This window comes from Embiotoca jacksoni, unplaced genomic scaffold (genome assembly GCF_022577435.1).
Source record: "Embiotoca jacksoni isolate LCO1_2020_lvr unplaced genomic scaffold, fEmbJac1.0.p SCAF_18, whole genome shotgun sequence".
Classification (NCBI taxonomy): domain Eukaryota; kingdom Metazoa; phylum Chordata; class Actinopteri; family Embiotocidae; genus Embiotoca; species Embiotoca jacksoni.
In genome coordinates, this window is record NW_027185318.1 from 7,208,909 (window position 1) to 7,227,131 (window position 18,223).

At 42.4% G+C, this 18,223-nt stretch overlaps 2 protein-coding genes across 3 annotated transcripts; one reads left to right on the plus strand and one right to left on the minus strand.

Annotated features, from left to right (window-relative positions):
* On the minus strand, positions 1–13,471 carry kdm1a (lysine (K)-specific demethylase 1a). Of its 2 annotated transcripts, XM_069152449.1 has the most exons (22): positions 13,413–13,471; positions 12,553–12,589; positions 11,692–11,982; positions 11,161–11,326; positions 10,827–10,960; positions 10,645–10,723; positions 10,442–10,534; positions 10,195–10,301; positions 9,874–9,955; positions 9,429–9,523; positions 7,859–7,876; positions 6,852–6,994; positions 6,658–6,748; positions 6,244–6,378; positions 4,757–4,830; positions 3,978–4,089; positions 3,638–3,770; positions 3,356–3,543; positions 2,477–2,591; positions 2,171–2,298; positions 1,535–1,681; positions 1–1,134 (listed from the first exon to the last, which is right to left on the minus strand). In XM_069152449.1, the coding sequence occupies exons 2-22, from the start codon at positions 12,580–12,582 to the stop codon at positions 934–936; spliced, it is 2,562 nt and encodes an 853-aa protein (XP_069008550.1). In that variant the 5' UTR covers positions 12,583–12,589; positions 13,413–13,471; the 3' UTR covers positions 1–933. The 2 variants fall into 2 exon arrangements, with proteins under 2 accessions (XP_069008550.1, XP_069008551.1); XM_069152450.1 differs by lacking the exon at positions 12,553–12,589 and having other exon boundaries at positions 13,413–13,460.
* A 306-nt stretch (positions 13,472–13,777) lies between these two features.
* tmem30b (transmembrane protein 30B) lies at positions 13,778–17,962 on the plus strand. The gene is made up of 8 exons (XM_069152452.1): positions 13,778–13,894; positions 14,293–14,493; positions 14,729–14,836; positions 14,946–15,053; positions 15,326–15,413; positions 15,520–15,657; positions 15,831–16,037; positions 17,120–17,962. The coding sequence occupies exons 2-8, from the start codon at positions 14,305–14,307 to the stop codon at positions 17,296–17,298; spliced, it is 1,017 nt and encodes a 338-aa protein (XP_069008553.1). The 5' UTR covers positions 13,778–13,894; positions 14,293–14,304; the 3' UTR covers positions 17,299–17,962.
* Positions 17,963–18,223: the final 261 nt, after the last annotated feature.

Here is an 18,223-nt window from a genome sequence, read left to right on the forward strand (position 1 = left end):
TTGTAATTTTGTCTTTTTTTAATAACAAAACATTTAACAATATAAAAAAAAAAAAACTAAAAATAAAAACACCAGTTGACAAAAATCATAAAATACTTATTGTTATGGCAACAACAACAACAAAGAACATTCACACTTCTTTTTTTGACCATTTTCTTTTAGCTTTGAATACAAACTATTTTCACTACACTCTGCAACCTAAATGATCGTAACTCAATTTAAGAGGCATACGGCTACAGTGTAGCAACGTTTTAAACCTTAAGAGAAGACCGCCGGAGAAACAGCAGGAGGGACAATGTCTTCATCTTTTTTTAATGGTTTGCGAAAGTGTGCTACCGAGTTTGTCATCTGCTGTGTATCAGGTCTGGTTTTTAGGTTGTGTGTGCATTTAGAAAAGAGGTTTTCAACCATTCCTCAAACCATCACACAGGGGGCACATAAATAGATGTTTGGCTCTGATCGCAGACTCCACGAGGTCAAATACATCGAATCACTCCACGTACCAAAAGTAATCCCATGCTTGTTTTTTTTTGAAAGACGGAGACATCACGCATACATAAACTTTAGGAGGGGTTATTAAATTGAGATTCATTCCTCATAGTCTGATGGAAGCCCACTCTTTGCAGTAAGTTATGTCCGTCTCTGTTACATGTCGGTATACTGGATGTATGTTGTCAGATTTTTCTGGAGAAATCTGAAGCACTGAATTGCTCCAGCGACAGAATCTCAATTCCACATCACACATAAGGCCAACAAATAAACTCAAGATGCGTCGTCGTCATTTTCAGTCTGAAAGCGAACATCTGTTTCCGGGACTTCCACGATGTTTCACACACTGAAATATCACCAGTTAACGCCTAAATACGTTTTCATAAACTGCTTTAGGCGGTCAGACGGTCCGGAGCGGGGCAGGAAGAGTGAGCCAGGGGCGTCTCAGACGCTGGCGGTGGGCGGAGCCTGTTGAGGGTTGCTGGTGGCCATGGGAGTGGCCTGCCTGGGGAGTGTGTACACGGCGCCCAGGAACTGATCCGCGATGCGTCCGGCCTCTCGGAGGCCGCTGAGCAGGGCGCCGTGAACCGTGGCGGGGTAATTTCTGATGGTGTGCTCACCGGCGAAGAAGAGACGAGGGACGGGCTGGGAGGAAAAGAAAAGGAAAGGAAAAGAAAAACATGTAGAAATGAGTAATTAAAAGAAAATAAGAATGGCACGAGTGGAACAGTGTGGTAGTAGACTGTCAGAACTCGTCGGTCAAATACATAAATACGACTTGTTCGATTCGATGTGCATGCGAACATCAAAACAGCCAAAAAACATCTGTGCTGGGAACAAACTGCAGCGCTTTTGGTTTGGTTGAATACTGTGGGCAGGCTGGGCTGCCTTCTCTCCCTCACTTTCTCTCTCACACACACACACACACACACACACACACACACACACACACACACACACACACACACACACACACACACACACTGACATTCTCACCCGGACACAAACCAGTACGATAACGACTTCATTCTCGTGTGCGGTTTACCTGCGAGGCTCCTGGGATAGCCGGCCCCGGCGTGATGGGCTGCGCCATCAGGTCGTAGTCGTTACCTGAAGAACCCGCTGCCACGTACGAGTAGGAGCCCCGGGCCCAGGGGTCGGCGCGCCAACGGGTGACCACGGTTTCCTTCGGCTGCCATGACGACAAACAACAACACGCGCTTTTTAAAGGAGTTTCCATGAGGATATCGCAGGGACCTGTAAGCAGCTGGATGGTGAGCGGCTCCAGCGCTGGCCCGCGTGCGTATGATTTTATCCCATTTGAAACCATAAGCAGATGATTTATAACGACGGGTGGTTTGGATGCGACTCCGCTTGCGAGTGCTTTCACGTATGTTTGCTGCGTAAATCTGGTTATGGGGGTCAGTTCAGGAATGAATTCTGACATTCCGCTTTGAGACTTTCTCTGTTGTTTTCCAATACTTTACGGTTTCAGCTTAGAAATCAAAAGCCACCACTACTTTTCTGCAAATAGCAAACTCAATTGAAAACTGCGGCAGGCGGACATCGAATTTCACGTGTGCAACAGGATTAAGCTGAAGGTGGTAGATAGAGAGGTAAAACACGCACAAACAAATGTTGCCTGGTTTTTGTTTTTAATTGACGGTGTACGAGCGTGTACCTGTGGCACAGCGCTGCTTCCAAATATTCCTTTGAGAATGGCCAGGCAACGTCCGACGATGACGTCATCGCTGATGTTCTCCATGATGCCGGCGGCCTCCCCGGCCATCAGAGCCAGTAGGATCGGGGCTGACGAGGTAAAAGTCACACTTTGTTATAGGCGCTGTCATTTTTAGTTTTTTTTTCTGAACAGATCTTAAAACGGCCTCCCTCTGCTTTGATGTGAAAACGATACCATGTGAGAAAGTGCTGCAACAAATAATAGCAACAGCAAATGATCCAAATGACGTCCGTGTGATCTCATCACCTTTGTAGAGGTTCCAGAAGAGGAAGAGTTCACCCCGACTCGCGGTGGTGGAGCCGACGTGGCCAAACAGGTTGACGCTCGGATCCCAGAACACGCGGTCGAAACACAGCACCACCTGCAAAACACACAAAAGCAAGGACAGTCGCACAACAATCCTGTGAAGTAAATCTCATGTTCGAAGCACATTCGCTGCCGGGAGTTATGACCATGTGAACGCCAGAGCTCCCTCTGCTGGACATGCGACGTTAGTAGCAGCTCAGATTGCATAATAATGCAGCATTCTCCTCCTGCAGCAGCACGAGGAGATACAACTGCTCTGCTGCAGATGATGCTCGGCAACAGAGGGAGTGTAAGAGCTGGTGGGTCGGCAGCCACGCAGGATGAGCACCCTGATCGGATTACAAACACACGGGGGGGGGGCATCTTTCATTGGCATAACAGAACAGTCTACGGCTCCACCTCCACACACACTGCCACACTCTCAGTCCCAGGATGCGGCAACGCAACTCGGTCTATTTAGAGGGTGGAGGGGAATCCTTCGCGTCTGAGCTGTATAATAACACAGGCTGATTTATGAAGCAGAAAAAAAAGTTACAAGAGGAGGAGGAGGAGGAGGAGGGAATCATACTGCAGGGGTGCAATATGTAACTGCAAAAAAACCCTAAAAACTGCTAAACTTGCAAGATACACAATAAATTCTGAATTTTGGACTACAGCTGAAGGTGAAGTTGCCAGAATAAGGACACTACAGCAGGGACAGCAGTAGGAGGTCTCCCTAAGGAACAAAATCCCGAGTCCTGCTGGAAGCACACTATTGGATTTTGAGAAAAAAAAAACTATTAAGAGCCGTCTCGGCCACGTCAGACGAACATGTCCAACCTTGTTGAGGTTGCCGAAGCCCATCCTCTGTATAGCTGATGTCTTCCACTCTGGCAGCGGGGGGACAAACTGGACGGCGGGGGGCTGCTGCTTCAACACACCGAGAGGCAGCGTGCACAGCACGGCGTCACACTTGTAGATGAAGGTCTGAGTCGTGGAGCGAGTGTTGACAGCTATCACCTCACAGCCTGGAGAACCAAGAGAAGAATAACCTTTAACATGGATTATTCCACTTTTGCCATGTGGCAAGACGACAACACACGCACAGTCCTGTGCACGTACCAGATGCTGTGTATCGGACCTGTCGCACTGCTGTGTTTAGTTTGATGTCCAAACCCTCCGCGAGGGCCACGGGAACACACGAGTAACCGTTCCTTACTGTCAGGTGGCTGCCTGTGAACTCAAAGTCATCATCCTGTGGACAGATAGATAACCCCGTCATCCCAGCAGCACAATAAACTTTCCTCGCGTAATAAGACGGTGACAGAAATACCTCAAAGTTTAACTGGCACAAAGTTATCATGCATGCGGAATTGTAAGAGCCTTCAGGGTCTTTGTAGTCCTGACACGACTCTTCGAATCGTTCAGTTATGACATTTTTTAAACGGGTACATGTATGTACCTGATCCCAGTGCTTGAGAGAAAGGGTGGAGAGGGGCGTAGCGTTGGCAAACTCCAGGTTGGCGAAGTGCCAGTCGAGGATCTGCCGATCCCTGGATGACAGGTAAACATCACTGTGGGAACGAAGGGAAGGAAATTACTGACAGCCATTCAGGCAGATTCACGCATGCACAAGCTGGCTGGACTCGAACTGCTGTCAATTTAACAATATAATTTTCATTATACTACATGAGCTGAACACTATAAACTAAGGCAATTGCTACGGGGCATAACACCGGTAAACACTTGCTGCTATGGGTTGCAGAGTTCCAACAAGCGAGCATTTTTATTACTACTAAGGAAACTATTTTCACTGCAGACAAATCAGCCAATAACGCTTTAACACGGCTGGTCTAATACATTTAGGCTGGTGATTAGATCAATTCATGAAAGAAGTCTTCTGTCGAGCCACATTATCAGTGAAATCACAGGCTGGTGTATTGAAACAAACCGGAGCGACAACATGCAAATAATAGAAAAAAGGGTTTCCCAGCCAGTGTTGGCACGTTTGATGAACAAAAGGAAGCAGAGCAGCGCAACTAAAAATGGTGTTGTGGTGAAAGCTGACCAAAATACAGGAAAACTAAATTTACAAAATGGAACTTAAAACTAATATAATGTAACATAACCCTTAATATAAAAGAAGGGCATGGTGGGTGAACATAGCTTATTCTCATTCTGAGCACTCCACCCTACCACATTTATGAAGATGATGCCGACACTGGGTAGGGATAATGTTACCTGGGCGGATTGGCCTCCAACTCCTGCAGCTTCTCTTCTAGCTTGACCTGCATCTCCACCAGCTCATCGTACTCCTACACAGAGACACGGCAGGCAGGGGTGACGTGTCGATTGTAAATACATCAGCATAATCTCGCCGTTAAGAGGCTGTGCAAATATTATGATCATAAATAGAACTAACATTAATTACAAATCTTTCCATTCAACAGCGTGACAAAACGCTGACGGCTAAATTGTATTTCAGGCACGGTAATATTTATAAGCAATTATAGTTGAAGGATATTTCGCAGTAAACTTGAGTCAGACTTGAGGAGCTGTTTGATGGCTTTAACTAGGTGAGAGTGTGTGGCGTGCGTGTCTACTGGGTACACACCCAGAGGGTTTCGGGTCATGTAGAAAGGACAAGCAGCTTTCACAGAAAGGGCTGACTCAACCTGTTCATTAGTTCACCACAACAGAACAAACAACAAAAACAGCGCCGAGTCTGGTAATACCGCCAACCGCTCCGAGACGCAGCTACACCGAGTCTTAAAGGCGCCTCCCAACTAGCAAGGTGACCTGGGGAGGTGCTGCAAGTGGCAGGAATCCCATGAAATATCCACCGCCAAGAAATAGACGGACGCAATCATCTGCTTACTGGCTTTGAAATCTTGTTACATGGAGTTGTCATAGACGCATGTCATGCACGCGCACACACACTCTGAAATGCTCAGCCTGTGTATGTTCCTCTGCAGACAGAAACACCGTCAGACCGTGATTCAAAACCTTGACGTGGTTTCTCACACAGCGGACGGGTCGCCGTTCAGATACCAGCAGCTGTGTTTAAACCAACGAAAACCTCCTTCTAAAATACACAGCGAGCAGCAGTGGAGGTGATTTATCCGCCCCAAAAATAAAACAGCAGCCCTCACTCTAATAATACATCCTACCGAGGCATTAAACCACTTAAACACAGCCTGTCTGGTTTACTTAGACGGCACAGCATTAAAATTCAGTGAGGCATCCACCCTGACCTAGTAGTCTATAAAATATCCCCCTTCAACATGCTCGTACTTCTTCAGCATTATAATACTGTTGCAAATTCCCTGTTTGATCTTTGTTTGACAAATGTTGCCCTTCAGAACGAAGACAGATCGCGGTGGTCAACCTCCTGACCTATAGATAATCAACAGAGGAAATCTAATACTGTCAGCTTAAAGCAAATGAAAACACAGACGCTGTGTAATACCCACAACACCACAAACACAGTTAGACCTTGTTGGCTTTTAAACTGAGCTCTTCTGACTCTCTGGTCCAAGAGGTCTGAGCAAGTCATGAAAGTGTCACAAAAGAATCTTTTTTTTTTTTTTTTTTTTTAAAGATACATGCCTGCAGTGTGAGAGTACGAAGTGTAGGAACTGTACGGAGATGTCTGAATTCTATAGTAATGTTCCTACGTGACACTGTTCAGTTTCATTCATGAGCTTCTGTGTTTCTGAGCAGCTTACTTTGCAGAGGGAGGTGAGGTCGCGGTGTTTGCTCTTCACCAGGAACTCGGCTGTGATATCTCTCGGGGGTTTGACTTCACTTGCTTCTTTGTACTGCTGATGGAGCTCCTTAACACGCTCCTTAGTGGTCACCATCTGAAAGGTGGGGAAAAAGAAGAGGGGGGGGGGGGGGGTTCGAAGTCATGATTGACTGGACATGCTTTTTCACTAGTATTGTCAGTACTTATGTTGCAAAGTTGGCCACATGTTGGCAACTGAGGGTTTAAAGCATTACTCGAAAGCAAATTAGAAGTGTTGGCTGAGGAAAGGCAGCTCTTCTTTCCTTCTCCAGCCTCACAGTTAAGTGGTAATAGCAGCATTGATGTCATTTAAAACTGCTCAAGGCTGCCCAGAGTCACCCAAACTTCTGCTCACCTTATTGAGAAGATCCCTGAGATCTTCCTGTGTTTTTACAATCTTCTTCCAGTGCTCTATCTGCTCATCTTTCACATGCTTCTCCTGCAGCCTGCACACATACAGATACACTGTTAGAAGTGCCATCTTTGTTTGTTTGTGTCTGTGTATGTCTCTTCCACGTGTGCACAGGACACATCAGCCACCATACTCACTGTATGACCACCTCCAGTGCCTGTCCCAAGGAAACAGGCTTGTTGTTGAGGAAGTTGAAGTCCAGCTGGTGGCTGAGGAAGGAGGTGGCCTCCAGCAGTCGGTTGAACTCTTGTTCCACCATCTCGTCTTTTTCTTTTGGCACCTGGACACGTATGTGATCACATGATAAGGTCAGTATAGCATCGGTCACATTAATGACAGCATGCTAGATCCAACTGAAGCCACAATTCTTTACTTATGTCGAATATAATAACTACTTTGGGAAATACAACTGCACTAGAAAAAAAAAGAGTCATCGTTTAGTCTTGATGGAATTTATGATATTTATACATGGCACCACACCAACTTTTAACTTCATGTCTGTAATTTGCTTCTGTTAATAAATCATTGATTCACTAATATAAGCAGAATGAACAAAAATAATGCAGTTATTTCCCTTCCAAACATTAACATTCCCAATATTTCATGCTTGGATGAACATGCAGTTTTCAAAATCAATTAATGTTGGACACGATGCTTAAAAATAACCAGTTTTATAGATAACAAGTGTGCGGGGGTCCGTCTGTGATTGGTGTGGAGCACCCGCTCGGCCTCAACCATCAGAGTCCACATGGTCCATGTTCCAACTGTGGCACAGTGGGCGAGTTAGATGTACGGGAGGACTCTGATGTCGGGGGTGGAGGGTGCTGCACATCAATCACAGATCCTTAATGTACAAAATCTCCGGTCCATAGTCAGTAATGTTATCGGATTATTTGTACAGTATCACAAATCTAAACAGAACAATCCAACAGTTTAAGACTTAATTAAAAAAATGATAAATGGTGTGTTGAGTTTATGTTTCCTGCTCTAAAAGATGGAAGTTGAACACGAGTTACTCATTTGTTTTTCTCTTTATCAACTACAGGAATGAGAAACGGTTACATGAGGTAAAATTCAAATGAATGAAATGTTTAACTCTAAAAATGAGGGAAGGAATATATGATGTAAATAAACAGATACATACACTTGTGCACCGTTCACCCTTTAGTAGTTCACCATAAAATGAACATGGAGGGGGTTGAAGAGACAAGAAGGGGAGGGGGGCGGGGGGGAGAGTGAGAAAACATATTAAGTAAACACAACTTTAACCTTAAACAGGTTTGCACAAAAGTAAAACATTTACATTAAATTAGCTTTTTCCGGCACAGGAAGAAACCAGTTACACGAAATGTGGATGCCTCAAGAGGCCTGTTGGCTAATCTCTACTTCAATGGAAGTGCCCTGAAAAGGAACCTAAACATCCTACCAGTGTTGCTGCCACTTAATGGCCAGAACAAAAAGGAAAGGTAAAAAGAAAACACTGCTTCTTGTCGATTTTAAGATGATATCCATTTGCTGTTTGTTCTGTTCTCAGAGCAACTCGAGCTGTTGTTGAAAACACGCGAAGGTTAAATAACTCTACCATTCACTGTGTTTCATGGAAAGCCAGATCCCTGCCTGAGGACAACAAACAGGCTTGGAGAGCAACTATGAACCCAGATACAGACCACTTCAATGCCAAGAGGGAACTCTTGCGCATACATAAACATCTTCTGCTTAAGGAAGTAAACAACACAAAGTCCTGGTTTAAAGATATGTAAGGAAATGGATACACATCCAGCAAGTAAAAGTAAGTGAACCATTTGGAGTCGTTTGCATTGATGTGCGTCTTAAATTATGAACACGCATAATCCATTTTAACCAACACTGAATTTGCTTTACTGTTCTTGTCCACAATGCATATATCATTCAAACATTCCCAGTGATGGAAAAGTATGTGAACCACGAGACTAATGACATCACAAAAGCCAAAGGAAGCAGTCCAATCAAATGAAAGAAGCTTGAAGGTGTGGGTTAGAGCAAGTTTAACTTAAAAAAAAAAAACATACCGAGTTTGATATTAACAAGAAAAATCAGTCTGTCATCATCCGAGGAAACATTAATTCCCAAATTTATCAAGGCTAAATTGGAGCTTGGTAGAAATTTGGTGACCTTAAAACAATCCTAAATATTCGAGTAAATCCACCTGCTTAAACGCAAGTCCACCTTTCACACTGGCCCAGTCTAAGCTTAGGCGTTAACCCAAGAGAGATGATGCAGAATGACCTAAAGAGAGCTCTTCACACAAGAATACGTCCGAGTACAAAGCAGTAGAAAAAACACACTTCAAAATTCCTCTTGAGCGTTCATTGTGCCGGTCTGATCTGCGAGATTCGATGAGTGATTAAATCAGATGGTTCACATACTTTTGCTACCAGCACTGGAAATGTTTAATGGGTGTGTCAGTATAAGTGTCAGTATGACTGAAGCAAGCAGATATGTTTCATACATCAGCTGGCAAGAACAAATCACATGCATGTCTCTGGAGCCAGCAGCCTCTTGTCATCTATCAAGCTGAGAAGTGAAATCTTAGTTTCACAAGAAAATCTGGGTTTTTGCAAATAACAACAGGAATTTAAGTCTTTAATATCTAATTACCCACATGTTATCTGAGGAGCTTGAATGTGGCAAGAGGCAACTCAAGTTTACGGATTAAGATAAATCCTTCTACTCACCGCCTGGCCATTGGCTTCATACAGGGGACACTTCTGTTTGATCTTGGCCAGCTCCATGTTAACCTGCTTACTGACCACTGCCATGGGATTCCCTCCTGACCAGGCACACAGACACAAACAATGACAGTGACACAGTGATTACATGGGCCATTATCACCCTCTACAGGTTGATTTAAGTAACTGCAGAGCGTCCAAAGAGCTAAGCTGTGTTAAAGCAGTGATCTCGAAATATGCTTTTATTCCAACTAAATGTGATACACGTAGTCATTTGCATCCCGGACTTAATAAGGTTCACTACTAAGATCAGTTGTTGAGTATTCGTGTCAAATTAAAATGCCAAAACGTGCACCTCCATAGCATGCAGCTCGACATTAAAGATCTACAGTATGCTTTGACGTAATTGTGTGTTTGACTTTAATAATCATAGGAGAAATCGGGTTCTTACCCAGCCCTGTCACAACCATGGCTCCCAGATCTGCAACATAGTTGCCCTTCCTAAACGTGGCCACTCTGCCTCCAACACGGTCCTGCATGGGAACACAAAGTAAGTCAATTCTACGGTAGCACAATAAACCTGTAGCAATTATAATATAAAGTTTACATCACATGATTGACTGTCACAAAAAGTTAATAAGTGGTAGCATTAATCTTACAACGCTATTAATTATACAATTACAGTATCAACTTTTAAAATGACAAAATAAGTTACACTTATGGCTGATTAACAAACTATGACAGTTTAACCGAGACCTTGTTGGTGACCTACCCTGGCTTCCAGTACTGTAACATCCATCCCAAAGCTCTGCAGCTGCCTGGCTGCAGCAAGGCCGGACACACCTCCACCAATGACTATAACTTTTCCGGTCTTCTTAGCTGCAACAACAAACAGGAAGTGCTTTAATTAGGTGTCACTTATGACAATACCAAGGTCAATGTCTCTGAACGCTTTCGACTACATGTTTTTTTAGGTCATTGTTAGTGTTTTAAAATGGCAAAGAATGACATTAACTCACTGGGTAAAGGCTTGACCCTCTTGTAAATGCCAAAGTTAATGAGACCATGTCTTTCTAAGTAGCTGTGTATCCTGTGGACCAACCCCGTATCACCTAAAAAGAGAAGAAAAGAACACCAAATATCAATTTCTGCATAAAATCTCATAACAAATAATTACATTAATTAAAACAATGGAAAAATAATGTTTAATTTAATGTCTCACTGTTGTATGGCGCTTCAAGCTGCTGTAATGTTGCCTCGAAGGTCAGCTGGATTTTAGGGTTGTCCAGCCACAGTTGGAGCTGGATGAGATGAATATGAATTAGTCGCATGTATGATTAAATACAATTAGATCACAGTGCTCTGTAAAGAAAGACAGAGTAATGTGTTTAGATTGACACGTACTGTACGGTTGCGGATGTACAGGAAGACTTTCTGAGTTTGTTGGGGACCGCTGATGATGTCGGGGAAGCAGGCAGCCTCCTGGGAGGTCATACGGTCATGAGGAAGACGGCTCTGGAAAGCAGCTCCTTCCACACCTAAAAATAGATATGCCCATTTCTATTCTGTTAACAATGAGTGTTCAGGGTATGCAATGAGTTCTGACTTCGAATTGAGCACATGGTAAATGATCAAAAACAGTCTTCATCTCTGTAATGATTCTTGTATTAAGATAATATTATTAGCGCTTCCATTTGAAGTTTCTGTTTTGACATGCTGCACCAAATGTCAGACTAACCCGATGGCTCCTCGGGTTCACTGTCATTCTCCTCCTCTACTGGTGGAGGTGGAGGAGGAATGACCTGCTTCCTTTCTTTCTCTGCCTTGGCATTTCTCTCCTCCTCCGAGTAGTATTCGTCCTCAGACAGATTGGCGAGACTTTCGTCCATCTCGCGGTACTCCACCTGCAACAATAGGCACAATAAAAGCATCATTAAAACCTTTATTCACACCACTGGCAAGTTTGTTTACTCACATTTCTCTCAGAAGTGCTGAAATCTTTCCGGGGGGAGGAACCAACAAAAACGATGATCATCACACTGCAAACACTGAGAAGAACTTCTCAGAACTTGTTTCTAACTTCCATTAGTGAAAGGGAAAATTTGTCAATTATAATACAAAGCAACGCGACACCTGAAGTTAAAATGTTGAAACATATTGATCTTCTAAGCAAACAAGCCAATCGTCCTAGAATATAGTCAATTCTGCCAAAACCAAATTAAGCTCATTTCCTCTTCCTCATGAGCGTGCAGAAACCTAAAATGTTTACTTTTGCTCGCTTCCGTCGACTCGTCCTACGGACTTCAGCTGAGTCTGGGTCGGCCCCACCAGGGCCTGCTTGGTGGGACAAAGGGGCCACTCCCGGTTCCCCACTGGGGGACGACCTCTCCTTCTTCTTTGTCTCCATAACTCCTGCAGCCGAGGCTGAGGGACCCGTCTGCGCATCTGAAATGGGGGCCCTTTCGCCTCCAGCCACTCCAACAGAGGAGGAAGAGGAGGAGGAGGAGCCAGCATCGGATTTCTTGCTAGACAGCATTATGGAGGACGTTGGAGGCCTCTCCTGAACAAACAGGGAACAGCAATCCTTAATGGTGAAACACACAACAATCCAAAGTGCAATAACTTTTTAGGTGAAATGGTTGAAATTTGAATCTTCGAATAGTATCATCAATGAAAAAAATTATTCGATGAATATGTTGAAGTGTGGGTAGTGAGTGTTGAAAAAGCAAACATTTAACGTGTGTGTCCTTCGTGCAACACTTTGTGGCATTCCCAATTGACAACACATTTGTACGAAAAAAAAAATTATAATTTACAACAGTTAACGTATAAAAACACTAACATGCCAAATTTATATCTTACTCACTAGTGGTTTGGTTAACAAATAAACTCTTATCAGAAACAACATACAAAGATCCCTATGTGATCTTAAAAGCAGTGAATGCCCCGCAAAGACAACAGTCCACCAACCACCAAATATTGTCTGCTCTCAGGAATACACCCTCCCACCCCCCCCACAATATATCCTATTTGTAGTACTGGATGGTTTCATGTTAACTGTGCATGAATGTTATGGTTTTATGAAATGAGGTTCTCCAAGGTACAGTAACCTTGTCTTGTTTTGTTTTACCCATTTCTCCGTGCACCTGGTAATATCCATTCAAACACTAAGAAATGAAGACAGAACCAGAAATATGGTTACGAACAGGACCAACTGAACAAAAAAAATAAAAAATGTTGGCCTTTTACATGACATTGAATGAATTTGAACTCATCTCAAAACAAATAACAAATACCCACCGAATTGCACTGGGAAAAAAAAGAAATAATAATAATAAAAAACAAAATCAGGTCAAATGTGTATTTACTGTTGTCGAGAGTTTTTTTTTACATTTGTTTTGACAAAAACCTGAAAAGGCTTAAAACCTTTGAACCCGCGGTGTGTTGGACGACTGCTGTTAACCTGGATAACTGCTGTTCATCACATATCTTTGTTGTCTTTCTTACATCGTCCATTTGATCAAATGAACTGTCTTTAGCTGGTTTTGATTAAAAAAAAAAAAAAAAAAAAAAAAAAAAAAAAAAAAAAAAACAGCAAAGCCAGCAGCAGCAGGGTGCTAAGCGCTGAGCTAGCGATCGCTAACGGCAAGCTTTCCGTCTCGACCGGGCTTGCACGTAACACCTTACGGATATAATATCGTGGTCGCGTAATGGCCGTGCAACACCCGTTGTACCGAAACCACAAATCGGCGTCGTTTTTCAAACGCATCTCTTTCAAATGGATCCTACGACACCGTGCTACGTTAGCTCACGCTAACAATGAGATCTAGCTAGCGGCTAAGCTGTCCAGTAGGTGCGCCGGCTTTACTCGCAAAAAAGGATCTTTGTCCATAAACTGACAGCGAAATCATCGCTAAACCTCTGTACACGAGGAGGTGCATCCTTTAGGAAATGAAGGCAAACGTTAAATATTGAAAATATTGATGATACCTCTCAATCCCCCGAAGATGTAAACACAAAGACGGCACAGTGTCTTCTTCTTCTTCTCTGTAAGAGCCCCTCTGTGATTGGTGGATGGAAACGTTACCCTAGACCGTATCACTAACGTGATTGGCTTTAGAAGCCGTCAATCAAAAGGAAGGCGGCGCTTACGACTGCCGCAATGTACCTGTTTGGTAACTTCACGTTTAATTATGTCCACTTCTTTTCAACACATCTGCCCTTTTTTTTTTTAATGGTATAAACATTTAAATAATGTGGAATAAAAATGTATTTACTGGTCGGGATTCAGCGTTTCCGGTACCTAACTTCCGTTTACAGTTTGCAAATACTCTGACGTCAGCCCGGAAAAACAGGATGGGCCGGTGAGGAAGGAGTAGACAGGTAAAGGTGACCTGAACCTTCCTGTTACGCCTCAGGGAAGCAAACCGATGTTTTGACTCCTTTGTTTCTCCATTTTGAGCCGACTGCGCGTAAGTAACAACTAATATCCTAATGGAAATCAACAAACATGTATATTTCTGCATTTTAAAGTGAGGGGTGATCTCTGTTACGCTCTTAACAAATGTGGAGTTTTGCTTGGAGTTAAATTTTTGCGTTTAATTTTAAAGCATTTTAAAGGTGTGGCTTGTTATGCTGGGCTGGGAATAAGTTGTTGCAGCTTTAGATAAAGTCCTAAATTAAATCAAAAATGAAAATAAGACACTGTACGGAAAAAGGGAGGAGCAGGGGAACGAAAAAGGATCCATGTAGATTGCATTAGGGAGTGTTTCGTTTTCCATGGCTGTGATATAATACACTTGAAGTAAGGATATGGTGCAACATGTAAACAAGAACAGATTTGTGATATGATACGTATTTAATCCAACAGAACCAAGGAACCATGGTGAAGCAAGAGAGCGAGTCAACCAACCGGCCTGACAACACTGCCTTCACACAGCAGAGGCTTCCAGCATGGCAGCCCATGCTCTCCGCTGGCATCGTCATCCCCGGGTTTGTCCTCATAGGTCTGGCATTCATCGGCATTGGCGTCGCTCTCTTTGTCACCTCGCGGAGCATCCAGGTGCTGGAGGTACGACTTTGACCCCGAAGGCATACACCAGTCTACATGACAGTGAAGGATCAAATGTCACCAACAAAAACAGAGGAGAAACATTCAGTCAATATCAAGACCGTTTTCTGTGTTGAGATGTGGTTCCAGCACATTTCTGATGAATGTTGCGTGCCTCTGCTATCTGCTTATGGACTTGTAAGGTGTTGTAGCCATCAATAATTAATCGTAACCTTTCCTGTTCTTTCCCACACAGATGGACTACACCGGCGTTGAGCAAACTTCACCGTGCTTCAGGTGCACTAACACCGACATCCAGAAATGCGTATGCAATCTGGACTTCTCCATTGACAGTCTATTTCAGGTTGCAGTTGCGCTTTACACGCTCGCACACAAACTACTTAATAATTCATCAAGTTGAACCCTGCTCTTGACCCATGGTTGTGTTTTTGTGATTCTCTTCTCCACCACAGGGGCCTGTGTTCTTCTATTATGGCTTGTCCAACTACTTCCAGAACTACAGGAAGTATGGGGTGTCCAAAGATGACAACCAGCTGTCTGGAGACTTGACTTACTTTACGGTGAGTTAATAACACACTCGCATAACACTCATTTCCAATGGATAAATAAAACCCATATGTCTGAAATTGAAATAAAAAGGAGATTTTAAGTGGCATCTTGGTCAAACATTTGGGTGCAGTTCATATTTTTTTTTTTATCAAGGTACAGATTTTGATCATTGTGCAGTACCTAAAGCTGCTTTGGTGGTACGACTGCTCATCTGTAATTCAAACAAAGACATTAGATTATCTATTTGAGCAATGAAAGAAACAGTCTTCTTTGTCTCTTGCAGAGTCCCAGTGACACCTGTGACCCCTACAGGAATGACAACGGCAAGCCAATTGTCCCATGTGGATCAGTAGCGAACAGCATGTTCAACGGTATGTATGGCATTTAAAAGTAACCGTGCAGATGTAGCTTGGATGATGTTTATTTGCTGCATTAAAGGGAGTGTTAAGTCTTGTGTTTTGTGTTTGGTTTTTGAAGACACCTTCAAGCTGTATCAGATTGTCAACGGGACAAAGAAGCAGGTGCTCCTTGATGGAAAAGGAATTGCTTGGTGGACAGACTACAACATCAAATACAGAAACCCCTCTGTCATACCTCTGAAGAACGCCTACAATGGTAGTAACTTCAGTTAAATGTTCCATTACTTGCTGTCTTTTATTGTTAAGTAGTGCTTTGATGCATGTTAACTGTGTTTGATGAGGGATTTTACAATCTGCACAAGGCATTAACAAAAAAGTATTGGAAGAAGTCCAGGAAGGAAGTTAATTGTGGACTATTTTGATTTACAGGTACTGTGAAACCTGTATATTGGACTAGGCCTGCTTACGAGTTAGACATCTCAGATCCTGCTAACAACGGCTTCATCAATCAAGACTTCCTGGTGTGGATGAGGAGGGCAGCCCTGCCAGATTTCAGAAAGCTGTATCGACGAATCACAGAGGGCGATTATGCACAGGGTCTCCCCGCTGGAAACTACTCCCTTGAAATCGCTTACAGTATCCTTAAATGCATGACAGCTTCTGGGAAGGTTTTAAAGGTGGAGTCGAGAGGTATGGGTAGTTATGTTTGTTTACCATGAGTCCTGTAGTTTACATCACAGATTTTGTACTTTGACTTAATAGAAACATGAAAAATCAATGTCGAAGTCCAAAGTGTGTCATTTTTACCATTTTGATTCTCAATTTGTAATGAGAAATAATATTAGGCCAGGATGATTTGGGTACTATGTTGTAGGTGCTGTGGAGCAATTGAGTTTGGTTCGAATCAATTGGTATTATGACACTGGACATTGAAATAGTCTTCATTAAAATGTATTTTACTATAGTAAAGAAAGTAGGCACAAGCAAGGGATGATCAATCATGTAAAGACATCACTTAACATGTGTTTTTTAACTTGGATGCAGGACATACTTGGTTTTTGTGAATACGTTGTTTAAAACAGCGTATATGTCTAAATAATAAACATTATTCTAAGATGATATTTAACAAATTTAATACATTAGATAAAACAGTTTGACACTTACATCTTGTATGTTGCAAAATTTCAAAAGCTCCAAATTGAACTCAGGGTTTCGGGCACTGAAATTGTCTCATGTTGCGTCTAATTTTACAACCACAGCATTGTAGTCTTAACTTGTTTTACTGGTTGGGTGTGGTTCTGTATTCAACTGGGCAGAATGAACACAATGACTCAGGAGTTCCTTGAGGTGACAAAAAACAGGCAAATTTTCTAACAAGTAAACAAGCTAGGCAAATCATTTTTGATTGATTGACGTTGACCCGGGCGGGATTTACATCAAGTCCTCAGAGATGTATTAAAAGGAGCCTATTACTGTGTTCACAAGTTTAAGTCCTTTAACTGCAGCTATTTATACATATTTTTGTGGCTCATTTTCAGTGAAAGCGAAACGGTTGTAGATTTTATACAACTCAAGATACATTCAGATCATTCCTTAATGTTTTGTTTTTTTATGCATTTGACGCTTTAGTGAAAGTATTAGCATAAAGTCAGTATTATTTGTTTTCCATTATACAGTGCATTTTTATTGTTATGTGTCCTTAACACTTGTCCCTCCAGACTATCCTGTAATAAGCTTTGATGGCAGAAAGAAGGTGGTGTTCAGCAACGTGTCGTGGATGGGTGGAAAGAACGAGTTCCTGGGCATTGCCTACCTTGTGACTGGTTCAATGTGTGTCTTCATGTCTATAGTCATGCTCATCGTCTACGCTAAATTCAAGTTCCCTGAGGAGGAGTGAGGCTCGGATCGGCATTTATGAACCCTTTCAACATTTTTTTTTTTTTTCTGTACACCTAAAGGGATAATGAAAGTGCAGATCAGTGCTCATACAAAAGGTTAGAATCCACATATGAACTGAAATCACATACTGTATGTTACTCTTGACATGAATATTTCTTCCTAAGGTGCAGAAAAAAAGCTGGTGTTCGGTTTCTTAAGCAGGACTTGACCTCATTAATTGCAAAATAGAAACTGGCATTGTGGACACTGAGGTGTTATTTCCGATTTGGGAACACCTACCTGTCCTTTGGCACATCTATGGAAATGTTTTGAGTGCAAAAACACTGCCAGTCAAGTCAAACTTTGTAGCCAGCAAACCTCTCTTATCTCTGTATTTATTAAATGTGTGTTTTGATCATAAAAATATAAGCGTCCTCCTAATGGCAGGTCAGTAATAATATTACAGCCATGAATAATTTGAAAAGCCATTTGATACTGGACAAAAGTTACATTTGATGTGTGTTGGAAAAATGGTGAATATGTTGCTACAACTCAGGGATATGGTATACAGGCTATCCATCTTATGCTGTTTTCTATTAGCTTGTAATAGTTTAACCATGATTATTTTTTGAAGTTTTACTTTATGCCGATATTTTTTTTTAATTAAAAACACTCCAAAACCATGTCACAGTCATATTTGTCTTATTAGGACACTTACATGGTCAGTATTGTCATGTTATCTTTCCTTAATTTTTAACATTGGATTCCATGGTAACATTGGTAAAGTTTTAACCCACTAATCCAATATCCATTATGACTTCAGATCAGAAATCTCTATTCTATGAGCTATAGGCTACCCAATATTTACTATCCAATTTGTTTGTATTTATAGTTTTACTGAAGTCAAACATCCAAGTACACTTTTATTCTTAATGGATCTGGGT

What these genes read in the sequence shown, in the direction of transcription:
- kdm1a (XM_069152449.1), bottom strand. Translation starts at nt 12,582, where the DNA reads ATGGATATTACCAGGTGCACGGAGAAATGG. An exon ending in TTACAGTACTGGAAGCCAGG is followed by an intron (nt 9,956 to 10,194) that starts GTAGGTCACCAA and finishes GTTCCCATGCAG; the next exon opens with GACCGTGTTGGAGGCAGAGT. An exon ending in GAAGCAGCGCTGTGCCACAG is followed by an intron (nt 1,682 to 2,170) that starts GTACACGCTCGT and finishes TCGTCATGGCAG; the next exon opens with CCGAAGGAAACCGTGGTCAC.
- tmem30b (XM_069152452.1), top strand. Translation starts at nt 14,305, where the DNA reads ATGGTGAAGCAAGAGAGCGAGTCAACCAACCGGCCTGACAACACTGCC. An exon ending in TCTGAAGAACGCCTACAATG is followed by an intron (nt 15,658 to 15,830) that starts GTAGTAACTTCA and finishes TTTGATTTACAG; the next exon opens with GTACTGTGAAACCTGTATAT. An exon ending in CTCCCTTGAAATCGCTTACA is followed by an intron (nt 16,038 to 17,119) that starts GTATCCTTAAAT and finishes TTGTCCCTCCAG; the next exon opens with ACTATCCTGTAATAAGCTTT.